This window comes from Takifugu rubripes, chromosome 3 (assembly GCF_901000725.2).
Source record: "Takifugu rubripes chromosome 3, fTakRub1.2, whole genome shotgun sequence".
Classification (NCBI taxonomy): Eukaryota; Metazoa; Chordata; class Actinopteri; order Tetraodontiformes; family Tetraodontidae; genus Takifugu; species Takifugu rubripes.
In genome coordinates, this window is record NC_042287.1 from 12,864,237 (window position 1) to 12,878,879 (window position 14,643).

Consider the following 14,643-nt stretch of genomic DNA (forward strand, 5'->3'; position numbering starts at 1 on the left):
CCAGAAAGTCGTACTGTTTTAAGCAAATTTTTAAACCTGTTTCTACCATTTATAGCAGTTGTGTGCAGAACCAGCCAGGTATTCCTCAAATGGGGGCCTGGTCTGGTCTGGTACGCATCTTTTTTAAAAATCTTATTGATCATTTTCATTTGCAAATACAGTGTACATAACAAACTGTGTAGCGGCAGTCTGAACTGATGAGTCAGGCGGCATCAAATCACTCTAAAAATGTCTCCTCCACGCGGTGCCCTCCAGTGTCCCAGTGGTCCGGGCTAAAACACACTCGTGAAAGGATCCTTCATAATAAGCATCTTTACCACGATGCCAAATGTTTCCCATTCCCCACAGAGAGGCGCATGCAGAGATGACAGTGGGGACAAGAGGGGGACGTCTGTCAGAATTGGCGTGAGAAATTGTCTATTTCCATAGAAAGACTTTTTTCTTGCATCTGCAACCTGTTGCCAGACTGTTTTTTCTTGCACTGCCACTATAATTCTGCAACCATGGAGATGAAAAGTAAGAGACATCATTTCTATCAAGTGGGTGGAAACAAACACACGCGCGCACACATGCAGCCGATGAGCACAGCCTCATATGATGCCTGTCACATTGAAGACAGCATTAAAGCACGTGCTGCAGCTTCCTGTCAGATGAGGTGATGGAGGATAAACAGCCTCACTCTGTTTCTGCTCCTAGAGCTGAAAGATAACACCATCAGTGTGTGTATGTGTGTGTGTGTGTGTTTATGAGGAGAGTGACATGTTTTTTTGTGAGCGGCCAACGTGGAAACAATATTGGCTTTGGGGCTAAAACGAACAGAAATCTAATCTTTGATTTTATTTTCTATTCCAACATATTTCCTGTCACTCTAATCTCAGGTTCTCTAATCTGTGGTCTTCCTCTGCGCCTGTTTGTGTTCTCCTCTTCATCTCTCTCCTCTGACGGATGGATGTCTCCTACAGCCATCTGGCTGGTATTTGAGGGGAGCTCCCCTTCTCCGTTTGGTTCTTTGGCTCTGCCATGATGTCGATCCCCGCTTTGATTCCTGTTGCTTTGACTAGTCTCCAAAGACCAAGAGAAAATAACGGGGGGGGAAGAAAAGAGGAGAGAGAAAGTTGGACTGTTGTAATCGGGGAGCTGTCCAACAACATGGCTGCAGCCAGTGAAGATGACTAAGCTGCTGATGCTGACTAAAGTTCCACATGTCGACTTGTTAACTCAGAGGAGTAAATCACAATTTGTTCCCAGTGTTTAGCCGTAAAACATGTAAACAAATGCTCCACGTCTGTCCTGAGCAATATCAGACCGAGCCGCAACTACTGACGGGGCCATCTGTGATCCTCTAAGACGCGCTCGTCCTCCGACAACAGCCATGAGGATGGAACGGACAGGCGGCTCGGTCGCTGTCGCTTTACTAAATGATGATTATAAATGTCTTCAAGGTGTGCTGCCCAAAGCCTGTTGGCAAGAATAGAATCGTTTGGGGATGAGACGTGTCCACCACTTCCATGCACTGCAAAAGTAATTGCGGAGGGAAAAAATAAACCTGGCACCACCTGAACATACCGCAGGTTTCAAAACCTTCCAAGGTTCTCAATAAGCTTTATTGTTTGGAGAATTACATTTTCTGATCCTGAACATTCTGAGAAGAGCTGAGAGATGTTTTAACGGTCTATTGTTCTTGACATTTAAGTTAAAATACCTGATGCAAATGCACCTGAAAGCTTGGAGTTGAATGAGGTTTGGTTGATTTCTACTTCCCTTGATGTCGATCTGCAAAGAGCAGCCGGGGGGGAACACATGTTGTAGTGTTGTAAAAATAAACCTTAATTCTGGCCCAACATAACCATAATTAACTATCAGGTCAGAGAGGGAGAAGAAATTCCTCGTCTCTTGGCTTTAGCGTGGCTGCAGCAATGAAGAGTCGTGTGCAGCTAATCTCCATTTTGTCGTGCTTGAATCCACAAAGCGACAGCGTGGTCGCCTGATCTCGGCCCTCTGTGGGGATTCAACCTGCAATACCGCAGCTTATTGCCCTCGATCAACCGAATATAATGCACAAAGCTAATTTGGCGCCACCCAGAATCTGGTTTCATGCTGCGAGAACTAAAAGGATATTTCCTAATCAGATATTTGTGCTTGGTGTGTGACGGGCAGTTTTGGGGGAACTGAACCGTATTTTCAGGGCAAAAATAAACGCAGCCAAAGAGGACGGGCAGAGCACGTTTTCTGCCTGTGAACTTACATCCAACTGAACGTCCTTGTCTCTGCTGGAGGTGAGGAAAAAAGAGAGGGAAAAAGACTCTAGAAGCTGGAGACCAGACGAAGCACATGATTAACGCAACATAACACGTGATGTTTGATTTACTGCGCCTGAGCACCTGCAGCATCTCGGCTCATATTTCACTCATCTCTGGTGTTTGAAGCATTCTTTCTCATTTCATCAGCTGGTCCTGGGGTGTAAAATAAATAAATACATCAAAAAATCAACATATCCTTCAACAGGATCTGCTGATACGTGTGAAATGACTGCGGTTATACATGGGAGGCAATATCCTTGCTTGATGTGGCTGATTATGTGCTGCTCTCTGCCTCCCTCTCCCTCTCTCACTCTCATATACACAGAAATCAGTGATGAGTCACGATCATCGCACCATCGGGTACACACACTCACGCACACTTACACACACACACAACAAAAAAACAACCCTGTTCCACACTTGCACATGCACAAAGACACACCTCCACAATACTGCAGTGTACAAACATACAGGCCCAGAAAGAGAAGAGCTAAAAAGAACTCTGGCAGTGATGGTCAGTTCACAGGCTGGCATGAAATGATCCATAGCAAAACATGAATTCAGTCCCCGCTGATGCCCACAAATGCAACCTCTCCCTTTAATTTCCAGTGAATACAATAAATCTGCTAAATTATGTTTCACCTGGGAGACGCTGGGATGCATGACAGATATAATTCACCCGCGGACTGCTGCGGTCTGTGGTTACCAGAGAGTCTACCTGTCAACCAGCAGCCGTGAGCAGATGCCCTCCAAATGCAGTGGTGATGGAGAGGCGTTGATGACAGGGAGGCAGGTAGGTGTTCTGCCCTCTTATGGTGCCATCTAACGGTAGAATTGGGAACTGCGCCTAGGTAACGCACAGCTCCAGCACATTTAAGAAATCGTACTCTGTGAATACGTATTTGTACGTAACAGGTTGCATTGGATTAAACAGTGTTATAGGAGCCAATGCTGTCTGTTTCTGTCTGAGACGTGAAGAGAATTTCTTTGCTTCAAAGATGGAGCAAGAATTATGGCAGGTACAGCTGATTTGTTGGTGTTGTGACTCTTTCTGCACAGGTTTTAAAGTGAGGGAGGAACTTTTGACTCCTTGGACGTGTGTGAAGAAGGATCAGCACACGTGTCCTGACCGAAAAAACAAACAAACATTTTTTTATTTTTTTTTTAAAGAGCTTTTGCTTTGTCTTTAACTGAACAGTTTTTTTTTCTAGTGCTATAACTTACAGGTGATTTTTTCCCCTTCTCAGATAAACTCGTCTTTTCCCCTCCCTCACTCTCCTTCAGTGTCAAGAGGTGCTGATTGGGCTGGAAATTATCCCCAAGATGATGGGATTACGTTCTGATTTCCAAAGCCAGGGCGCCTCTTGGAAAATGAACAAAAGCTGAGCTACAAGGATTCTCATCATGAGTGTCTGATAGGGTATCATCACGTTGTTTGGTGTTCTCTCCCTAAAGTCCCCATCTGCTCTCCAGACTTCTGTTGGTGATAGTTTATTGTCCGCATCCTCAGTCTGCATGCACACAGACCTTCTCGGATCAGTCATATCTGACCCTACATCAGTCCAAATGACCATTGTAAAGATCTACTAGATTCATTTGTCTTCTTTTATGATAAATTACATAGAGAAAAGACAAACATTATGCCCTCCTTGGTTGTCTTGGGAGACGGTGAAGGACATTCTTCACGCTCATTTATATTTCAAACACTAAACCACTGATGGAGTCATTAAATATTAACAAACCGCAGACAAATTAAAAAGGTTTTAATAGATGTAGAACATAAACAAAATATGAAATTGTGATGTCTCAATACAGTTTCCACATCTGTATATTCAAAAAAGCGGAACCTTTGCATTTTTAAAAATTATATATATTATTGTATTTATTAGTATTTCTATCTAGCGGATAATGCAGATATATGATCATATCAGGGTAATGATATGTCATCACATTACACAGAGAAATGGAACTGATCTCAGAACCTTCTTGATGTAAGAAGTTATCACCTATGACCCTATGATCTTTACTTAAAGCCAAATAGTGAAAATATTCCCCTTTTAAAAAATATATATTTTACATTATTCATTCTATTAAAAATACTAATTTGGATCTGGCCCGTGTACAGACGTTGCACCCTGCAACAGTTTGGGCCTGAGGTTCTTTTTTTTATAAACGCTGTTTCTGCAGAATGACTGGATGTTTTTTTCACCTACACAACATTAAAACCATTACAGACTGTTGAACTGATACAGCACAATACTGCAGGGAAATCCTTCAGTGTTCATCTCACACTCCCTTAACGACACCTGCAGGTATTGCGGTGGGATCTGGAAGCATGTCTGACCCAGAAATTCATTCAATCTGCCCTCCCTCTCAGCTCATTTTCTGTAAGGTTTGCTGTTTAATGGCGTATAAATCGGTCGTGGGAGTTGAAGTATTGCCTCTACAACAGTTTTTTGTTTGTTGTTTTTTTACAGCCACACAAGGAACACTTGAGGTCTGCAAGTGCTTTTATCGCGTCGTAAACATGGAACGTCGGCCTTGCCATCTTCAAACTCACCGATAGATGTCGCCAAATCGCAGACAGTAGCCCTTCGGACCCTGCAGCTTGAGGTCATGTTACGCAATCAGGGATCATTTTAATGATGTAAAAAGTATAAATACCAAACAAATCAAAAATTAGACATATTTCCTCCATGTGTAAAACAAAAGTTAAATCTTGGTTTAGTTAGCCCTAAAATGGACTGAAACCAGGAAGTAAAGTGAGTAGTTCGCCCTGGAAACCTGACATTGAGGCATTTGCATGCGTGTATTTGCAGGGACATCCCTTCAGAGGTGTAGGGTTGCTCTCTCCACCCTCTGTCTCCACCCATCACACCTCTCAGACGGAGCAATAATTAAAAGCAGACATCTGCGAGATAAAACGGAGCAGTTCGGCCTTTTTCTTCTCCTTTTCTTGCATTTAAAACACGCAACGCGAGGCTGTTGAAAAAGGTAATCCAGAAAAGAAAACAGATTATCAAGATTTGTACCTGTTTTTCTGTTGTTGTCGGGGCTGAGTGCCTTCTGTAACAGGTTTGGTTTCCGGTCGGGGCAGTTTTGGGGAATTGTCATGTGGGAACAGTGAGCCGTTCCTTCAGATAAGTGGTCATAGAAGTCTAGAAGATGTCTGGATCAGCAGCATGGAACAATAAACTCCATTATGTGGCAAAAGGAGCCTTTTTTTCCCTTCAAACTCGGGATTTTTCTGACCGTCACGTCCTTATTTATGAGCTACTTTTAAGAGGCAGGAAAAACACAACCAGTACTCTTCTAACTTACTGTTCCTAATTTGCATATGCTGCATTTTTTAAAGACAGGATGTGGTCATTTATTCCCTAAAATTGGGGCTGAAATCTTCCCCACACTGAACCCGACACAGTTTGACTCGTAACGACGAGACCGGACGAGACATGAGGTAACCCAACTTTATGACAGAAACTCTGATAATAACCTGATTTCCATGGACACAAACAGACAAATGCCCGTTTGTTTTCAGTGTACAACCCCCTCATAGGGGTTCTGTTAAAGCTTATTATGGTTTAAAGTGTAACAAAATAGCTGCCTGTCATCAGATTTAAAAGCTTGACAGTCCAAACTATTGTTGATGTCGTTTATTCACTGCTCCTCATGTAATATACGCCAAACTTCTGAATGCTATAATCATTGGTTTCTGTCTAAAATATCACATATTGTCTTTGTAAAGAGCGTTTGAGTACATTTTGATTTTTTTTAAAAAAAATTAAATCTTCAGGGTCCAAACCTTCTCCAGGGTGCAGATTCTGCAGCAGTTCAGTTCCCGTTGCCAGGAACTCGCTGCCAATGACAACAGAGGCTTCAAACAGGAGTTTGAAGTAAGCAGAATCTTTAAAAATAAAGATGTGTCAGGTCTGGGTCTTAAGATGTCTTTTTTTAACCTGCGAAGGAGCTAAGTGATGTTGGTAAAGATCTCCCCACCAGAGTGGGGGACTCAGAGGCCAACAGAGACAAGAACAGATACCCCTACATATTACCATGTAAGTGCAGACTCATAATTACCGGTTACCACACGCGTTTGTGTCTGATTCAGCTCTTTTCTGGTCCCAGACGACCACTGCCGGGTGAGGCTGTCGGTTCAGAACTCCCTCCCACACTCAGACTACATCAACGCAAACTTTGTGCCGGTAGGAGTTGCATCAGTGTTTCTCACGTTCCGTGCGCGTCTGCTGAAGCTGTCACGTTGGTGTTCAGGGCGGTGGATCGGAGAGAGACTTCATCTGCACCCAGGGGCCTCTGCAGAACACCCTGGTCGACTTCTGGAGGATGGTGTGGGAGCAAAACGTCAGGGTGATCGTCATGGTGACGGCTCTGAGGCACAAAGACACGGTGAGGAAGGCGGAGTCGCTCGGTGTCCGAGCTGACCACAGACAACAGAACCCACAGCGACCCTAAACAGAACAAGATGGCAGTTAACAGAAATCTGACGAATGGATGATCAAATATTTGTATGTTTGCATGCAGGTGCTGTGTGAAAAATACTGGCCCCCGGAAGGAGGCACAGTTTATTATGGACTGGTCCAAGTGACCACGGTGACCTGTAAACAAGGTCCTGATTATTTTGTCACCAGCATCAACATCAGACAGGTGAGATGATGGCGGATCGGTACCTTTAAATTCCTGCAGGCTCCCCAGATTATTTAGATGAGGCATGCTCCAACCCAGTCCTCGACTGCTGGATTCCAGTCGGGTTTTGTGTCCTACCAGGCCGAAATCTTTAAAGTGGGCCTCCAGGTGAATGCCTTGTCTACCTGTAGGATAGAAAACCCGGTTGGATTGCTGATTGCTGCCCTCAAGGACTGGGTGTGGACGCTCCTCATTTAGTCTCTGGAACATTACTTTCAAAGGCAGCACGTGTGAAATGGAGCTAAAGAAAAAAACCAACTGTGTTCCAGAGAGACTGTCTGACCTCCAGGATGATAACACAGTACTACTACCCTTCCTGGCCAGATCGGGGCGTCCCAAAACAACCCTCATCCCTCTGCACCTTCACCGAACATGTGCGACAGGATTTGGAGGCCTCCCCACGCCTCGGTCCAGCTGTTGTGCACTGCAGGTGTGACCTTCAGCCCGACACTTTCCTTTGGCAAACACACATGAAAAGAAAAATGCAGCCATTCAGGTCTTAATTCTGAGTCAGCAGATTAAGTGTTGAGGAGTTTCAGGTCGACCGTGTGCTTGTCATGCTTTAGTGCAGGTGTGGGGCGGTCGGGGACGTTTGTCACACTACTGTGGCTGATGCAGCTGTGCGTGAGGGGGATCCGGCCTAATATTCGGGCAGCTGTGGAGGATCTGCGGCTACATCGAATGTGGATGGTTCAGAATCTGGTTAGCTTCCATCACAGCTCAAGAAAACCAGCATCCGCCCATTAAAATCCACATAAAAGGCTTTAATGGGTATATTTTTATTCCTTTGGTTTCACGTTTATCCACAGGACCAGTACATTTTTGTTCACCAGTGTCTCCTCCACTGGCTCTTCTGGAGAACTGCAGCATGGTGAGAAACACCCACAAATCCCAAATATTTCTGAAAATGCACCATCTCCACTGATGTTGTCGCCTCTTTCGCAGCAACCAGCCAGTTCCCCGGACAAGTACCAACAACCACGTTCAGTTTGAGGCCTCCAGCTCCAGGACAGAGGGAGGCGGGTCGGGGAGGAGGCGGAGGAGCAGGACGCGGCACCAGCACGGACAGACGCCTCCGTCGGACCAGCCGCAGAGCAGAGTGCAGCAGATCTTAAATCCTGGGAACCTTCTGAGGAGGCTCCTTCCTTCCTCGCCGCTGTTTAATTCAGACTCCCACCCCTCCTGAAAACAAAGCTGGACAAAACCATTCGCAAATAAGACTGTAGAAACTGCCATTCCTGCTGTGTGTAGATAAAACACACACACACACACACACACGTGTGCAGGGTCAGCAGTTTACAGTGCTCCTCAGAGTCCAGGGTAAAACCCTGCCCCTCAGATCAAACCAGTTCTTGCACTACGAGAATCACCTGCGAGCACGACTCTGCTGAGTCTCCTGTAGCTACGAAAGAAAAAAAAGGTTTTTACTTTTGTTCCACTAAGGCCGATGCTGTGAGATGACTTTTATTTAAATATATAAATCATTGTGTATCATTTTAAGCACACACTGCAGGCTATCTCGACTCAAGAATGCATGTGCAGACTTGCTAGAAAGGCAGACACATGGTGTAGTGGCTGTACAAAAAAGGTCATGTTTGGAAAACACACAGGCACTGCCATCCTCCTTAAATGACTGAAACCCTTTACAGTACATGAAGGAGCTATGAGTATTATACATTACTGAACATAAAGGGATAAATTCCATCGCTTTTAAAGTCTTTTTTCAATCATGTAATAAACATGTATGATACAATAGATCCATCTCCAGGTAGCTTTTGGGGTTTGCTGAATCCAGCTGCAAAATCATCCTTCCCAAGTGTGTCCGGCTGCAGGTCGGGTCCTGATGCCACCAGGCCAGTCCAAAGAGAAGGGGCCCCGCTGCAGCCGAACAGCCGTTTCCAGAGTGAATCCAAACGTGGCTCAGGTCAAAACGGAACAATGTGATCAGAGTGAAGTCTTTAAAATGATCTTACAGTCCATGTTTGGCAACCAAATGCAGTCTTAATACCACTGAGGTATTTGGTGTGGTAGTTGATGGTAGACAAAAAGCAGCATGACACAGTCTGAACCCAGAGGAAATATATATGAAATATATTACAGAGTTAAAAGTAAAAAGAAGAAAAATATACACTATTGGTAAGGACATCCAACAGTTAAACCATTAAATTAAAAGATTAGACACTACATACTTTGGCCAAACAAAAAGAAAGGAATAAAGTGATGAGGGTTTGCCTCAATAAGACAAAGTCATATCTGCACTGGCTGCATGTGTATGTACAATCCACGTGTTACGCTCAAGTTGCGTCCCGAAACATAAAAACGTCACCCTTACAGACCACACGGGGGCGTGAGAGAATACATATATACTGATGAGCAATCAAAAAGGCTGGGCGAGTTTAGTCCATTTATTGTTCTCCTCCGGTCCCACTATTGCACAGTTTCTGACATGTTGATGGCTTCCTGGATTTCACGGACAGCGAGAATGCGGGCCAGCATCTGCTCCAGCTGTTCCTTTGGAACCGGTTGGGTTGAGTACCAGATGGGGCTGTTTGGAGCCACCACAGGCTCTGGGGTCAGGTAGAAAGTATCGTTGCGACCTTTAGCGCTCTGTGGACTGACAGAAATATGGGGAAATAGCTTTTCCTTTTTTTTTTTTTGGTCAAACATCAGTGACACCTTGATTCACTCTTCCATCAACAGAATTCAATCACGAATAAAACATTTTTTTAGTCTTAAGTTCTAAAGTCTTAGTCTGATTTTCTTTCATCTTTACAAGACATGCAGCATCAACATGAAGAAAATTTAAAACTCTGAATTATTGCAATGTATTCATTAATCGCCAGTTGCCTGGCAACTGGGTTTAAAATGAAACCACCTGAACTTCAGTGTATTGAAACTTCCCAAGCTTAAATACAATCTAAAAATCACAAACAGTTCTTGATTGTCTTATTATTCATAAGTTAGCCCTTATTTATATTTACCATTTAAAGAGGTAGAAATCATAGAGCTTGATGGGACATCGCAGTGGGTTCTCTGTGTCCTCCAGCTGCTCCGAGTACATGTCGTCTGTGACTGTGCCAGGACAAATGTTGGAATTATTTTACCGTACAAATGTTTTCTAAAGAACACATTTTTATAATCAAGTGAAACACATCCTCACCTTTCTGTCCGATGAACCTCTCTGTTGACTTCAGGTATCTGATGCTGGTGCTCTTGTCTTTGGGGTTGTTGGGACTCTTTCTGGTGTGTCTTAAAACCTTGGAGAAGGCCACTTTTAGATGCTGGTCCACTGTCTTCAGGTGGAAATACCTTTTAAAAACACACAGTCAGTAATTAAGCTCATTTTAAAAAAATTATTAATGATGCACATAATGTGTGGGACATATTTCCCAGCACATCCAAGAGCCGGTACAGCCTCATTTGAAATAAGCAGAAGAAAAACTTCCTTAAATTTGCTTTAAGGATCCGTGCAACTCACTTGGTGTTGAAGAACATTAGAGTTGTGAGAAGTGTGGATGGTGAATGTGCTCCCAACTGTTTACATTCCCAAAGCATTTCCTCCGTCACGTGACTGGGAATGATGTAACCTGGTAAAGGAGGAAATTAATTGATTACCTAAGGCTGCCTGTTAAAAGTCAAACAATGCAGATTGGACTGGTTCATTATATACTGGCTATCAATACCCTGGCAATGCATCAATGTACATTTTCAACCTAAACTACTGTTAAATTCATAACAGATCAAGAAATTAAGATTTTCCAAACATACCGAGTGGGTGAAGAGAAGGTCTCCAGGGCTCCAAAATTTGGTGCAGACTATGAGCAAAACGAGTGTAGTACTGATCCGAGAAAATGTCATCTACACGCCCGTTATCGAACATATACTGCAGGGAGGATATGGAGAGGAACAAAATGTTGAACATCGTCTCTAGCCAGGAAAAGAAAAGTTCTTCCTTTGTTGCAGTTTACCTTCTGTATGCATAGAAAGACATAGTAGAGAACATCAGCTTCATATGTCTCCCCTTCCATTCCTCGAGCCTCTGTTGTCATCAAAGAGAGACCCATACAAAGCTCTGCGACAGCACACGACACCAGATCCTCTTGAAACCGTAGTGCCTGTCGTCCTGAAACACAACCGGCCGAATACGCTTGATTAAAAAAATCCCGCAGGCTGCTGTAGATATAGACAGTAAAGACTACAGCTCTATGAACTTACGGCCAATGGGAGCAAGTCTATTTTTATCTGATTTTTCCAACTCTGCATTTTTCCGCTGAGCCCAGAGCTGCCATACTTCCAGCCCCTCCTCTGGTTTCAGAGTGGTTGGCAGCAAAAGCTCCTGTACCTGTACTTGTTGCTGGCCTTGACCATCTACCTCAGCTACCACCGTCTGACCCTGTAGACAAACACCACACAACAGCAGCCCTGTTAGTATTGTGCAATCACAAAGATCAGTGTTTATGGTGCCGTGATGAGAATGAGTAGAGCTCAGCATCTGTGCTTGTACCTGTAGCTGTTGTGTTTCCTGTCCTGTGAGTCCTTGTGTGTGCAGCACCTGTTGCTGTGGGTCCCAGATGAGGGACTGCGTAGTGTTAGAGTAGCCCTGCACAGCCACTGGGATGTGGATGTTTCCATTCATGAGCTGAGCAGAAAATAGTGTGTTTGCTGCCAGTGTGTGTACCACTTCCTCCTGGCCTCCCATTCCACCAGCACTGGTTATGCTGGACACTGCCTGCACCGTCTGACACTGACTAGCAGGGATTTTCAACTTGTCGTTTTCAACAGTAACTTGTGTTGGCATCGTGGTCATTGTTGTAGTGTTTGTCCCTGCAACCTGCACCTGTCCATAGGCCTCCTGGGGGATGGCAATGTGTGTGACTTGCTCACGGCCCCCGGAACCAGCTGGAGCAGAGTAGACAGGAATCGTCCAGGTCTCCCCTGTGGGACTTGTGATAGTGCCTGTGGCACTATAAAGGTGGGAACTGTCCACTGTTAAAAGGTCTGGCCGCAAAGACACAAAGCTTTGCTGCTGACCCTGCCCCTGTGGGATGGCCAAGACTGTGGCTACTTGCTGACCGGGGAGAGCATAGGACACAGTGATTGGCATGTCAACTTTGCGCTTCTTTGCTGGCTGGAGGACTCCAGCTGCTTGTGAGGTGGCAACAGTAGTTCCCAGTACTCGTCTCTCAGAACTGTCCTGCTGTTGAGTGGGGGAAAGAGCACCCACTGTCTGGATTTGAATCTGTTGTCCTCCGGCGACAGCTGCCACCAACTGGGCCTGCAGCTGAGAGGAGAAAGAATATATTACCTACTGATACTGGAAACTTCAGGCTGAAAGGAGCATCTGTCCATACCTGCTGGTGCTGCTCCTCAGTGAGATCCCCAGGCTGAATCAACTGTGCAGTAGTCACACCTTGAAGCTGTTGATGGGAACCTGCAGGCACTTGAAGAACTTGGCTCAGCATTTGTCCCTGTTGTTGACCCTGAATCTGAACCTGCAAATAGATACATGTAAAAATGTACAGAAATAACTATACACAAAAACTGCACACTGCCTTAAAAGAACACACCCACCTGCACAATCTCCTGCTCTGTGCTCTGTTGTACAGTTTGTTGCTGTGATGTGGCCTCTTGTATTTGCTGCTGCTGGGGCTGAACCTGCACCTGAACCTTCACAAGGACCAAATCTCAATCAGACACCTGAAATTCTGGGACAAGGTTCATCAATATGCGACTTTAACGAGAGCCAAAATACCGGACAGGCAAGTTCCAACAAGGATCCTGCGACCTCTGTGCTGTCTGTGTAAATGCAGTTGGGTTCTTGTTGATAGACCATGGTAGTAGTGGTGGTGGTAGCATCTCCACTTGGCTGGGTGAAGTCCTGCAAAGCATCTGCACCTTTACTGGCCAAGGACTCCAAAAATTCCTTCATACGATGCTGAGGGATGCTGCGGGCCTTTTGCCTCACAAGCTCCTCATAAGAGCCTGTACCATCCAGGGAGTTATTCATTTCTGCCAAGAGTGTCTTCTTTGTTAAATGTTCTGGAATAAAATACAATTTGGAGTATTAAATTTGTTCTTCATGGGGGTGAGCACATGACACGAGATGCTTCCGTCAAAACAATCGTTTAAAAAAAACCTAACTATTTAACCTTTTAAATTGACTAACTACTAATGAGAGAACGCCAAAAGTGTAACACGTCCAGTGTGCCGTGCAAACACTGTTCACTTGCAGCTTAACAGAGAGTGTAAGCGGAAAGGGTTAATTCTAGCAGAGCGTGCACAAGCAGGGACAAAAGCGCGGCCACTTTCTAAAATCTGATGCGGTATTCACAGCAGCACTGGAAAGGGCTATACAATGAAAGGAACGAGTTCGAGACACCAAACTGTGCACGTCTACGCAAAACAAGCTTTACAGCACACGGTCCGATCTAATACGCGATTACACAACAAGCTAGGTTATCCAGGTACTGGGCTAACTAGCCGCGTGTTGTTTCCAAATATTATCAAGTCACAGCTGTGTTTAGAAAGTGTTATTACAACACCGCTGAAAAAAGACAACAATCTTTTTGCAACATATCGGGTTATTCACTTGATTATGCACATAGCGATGATAATGGCAGTGTCCATTTCAATTTCCGAACGTTACAGACTTCATTTTTCTTTCTCAAACGCTACCAGGCTAGCATTAGCGGGCGCGTTAGCTACCTCTCTTCCTCAACCGGGCCGAGGCTCGGGTCTCCCTCAAGTATTTCTCCTCCCCTGGAGCGCAGTTCTTTAAATGGCTAGAAATGCGAAATGTCACTGATGCTTCCCTTGGCCCGTTTGTCCTTTAATTTCCTGTTCTTTCGTTAGATGGTCTGCCGTAGTTTTTTTTCCTTTTTTTCTTAGCCACTCATATTTCGCTGGGCGCCATCTTACAACAATACATTCAGACCAATGAGGTAGCGATATGCAAGTCTATTAAAGTCTCGCGGCACTTGCAACCCACGTTATCGCGATATTTAAGCCTTGTGGGCTGATCCTTTAAAGGCGACAAGTACACACGACGTAGCCGAAAAGATCAGGAAGATATAAGTCCACCTTAAAACCTTGTTATACCAGAGAGTCGATCCCAGTGGTTCACTGTCTTCTCAATCTTTTAAGGTAGTTCCACTTAGATGGCGTGGATATTTGGTTGGCGCACAGGGGGGCGTGGACAGTTAAACGTTAATTCCCACCTCCCAGGCAGTTTTATCAAACGATTCCCATTTAACTGCACAGAAAAGGCCCGTGGAAAGGTTAGTGTTCAGAGTAAACAGTAATGTAAATAAAGGCACATCATTCAATTGATCTCAATATCTTTAGGGTTTCTTTGCCAGTGCAAAAATGGTTTTCAACAAGCAGGTCATTTCCTACCATATTGTGACCTACACCTTTAGTGTAATTACACTCTATAGATAGTAGTAATGTCAGGTTACATAACATAGTAGTTTCCTTGATCAAAGCCCCTCTGGGATCCAAAACATCACCTAAATTCAATGGGGGCTTCCTTGGGTCATTATTATTCCCTGAAAACTTCATTCAAATCTATTCAGAACTGAGTTACTTTGCCAACAGAATGACAAACGCTGACACATTTAATCTCCTCGGCAGAAGTACCGTA

General features: G+C 44.5%; 2 protein-coding genes across 2 annotated transcripts; one reads left to right on the forward strand and one right to left on the reverse strand.

Annotated features, from left to right (window-relative positions):
- The first annotated feature begins 5,054 nt into the window (after positions 1-5,054).
- On the forward strand, positions 5,055-8,756 carry LOC105418292 (receptor-type tyrosine-protein phosphatase V-like). The gene is made up of 11 exons (XM_011617402.2): positions 5,055-5,294; positions 5,656-5,757; positions 6,094-6,193; positions 6,265-6,355; positions 6,426-6,502; positions 6,570-6,704; positions 6,840-6,962; positions 7,271-7,431; positions 7,568-7,703; positions 7,811-7,872; positions 7,947-8,756. Exons 2-11 carry the CDS (start codon positions 5,753-5,755, stop codon positions 8,185-8,187), a joined length of 1,131 nt encoding a protein of 376 aa, XP_011615704.1. The 5' UTR covers positions 5,055-5,294; positions 5,656-5,752; the 3' UTR covers positions 8,188-8,756.
- LOC101073036 (glutamine-rich protein 1) lies at positions 8,571-14,063 on the reverse strand. The gene is made up of 12 exons (XM_011617403.2): positions 13,707-14,063; positions 12,754-13,040; positions 12,573-12,668; positions 12,353-12,493; positions 11,506-12,282; positions 11,217-11,394; positions 10,970-11,124; positions 10,770-10,884; positions 10,480-10,588; positions 10,162-10,310; positions 9,983-10,073; positions 8,571-9,615 (listed from the first exon to the last, which is right to left on the reverse strand). The coding sequence occupies exons 2-12, from the start codon at positions 13,006-13,008 to the stop codon at positions 9,429-9,431; spliced, it is 2,253 nt and encodes a 750-aa protein (XP_011615705.2). The 5' UTR covers positions 13,009-13,040; positions 13,707-14,063; the 3' UTR covers positions 8,571-9,428.
- Between the last annotated feature and the right edge of the window lie 580 nt (positions 14,064-14,643).

What these genes read in the sequence shown, in the direction of transcription:
- LOC105418292 (XM_011617402.2), top strand. An exon ending in ATACCCCTACATATTACCAT is followed by an intron (nt 6,356 to 6,425) that starts GTAAGTGCAGAC and finishes TTCTGGTCCCAG; the next exon opens with ACGACCACTGCCGGGTGAGG. An exon ending in TCAACGCAAACTTTGTGCCG is followed by an intron (nt 6,503 to 6,569) that starts GTAGGAGTTGCA and finishes GTTGGTGTTCAG; the next exon opens with GGCGGTGGATCGGAGAGAGA.
- LOC101073036 (XM_011617403.2), bottom strand. Translation starts at nt 13,008, where the DNA reads ATGAATAACTCCCTGGATGGTACAGGCTCTTATGAGGAGCTTGTGAGG. An exon ending in TCTTTCTATGCATACAGAAG is followed by an intron (nt 10,885 to 10,969) that starts GTAAACTGCAAC and finishes TCCTCCCTGCAG; the next exon opens with TATATGTTCGATAACGGGCG. An exon ending in CTAATGTTCTTCAACACCAA is followed by an intron (nt 10,311 to 10,479) that starts GTGAGTTGCACG and finishes TGTTTTTAAAAG; the next exon opens with GTATTTCCACCTGAAGACAG.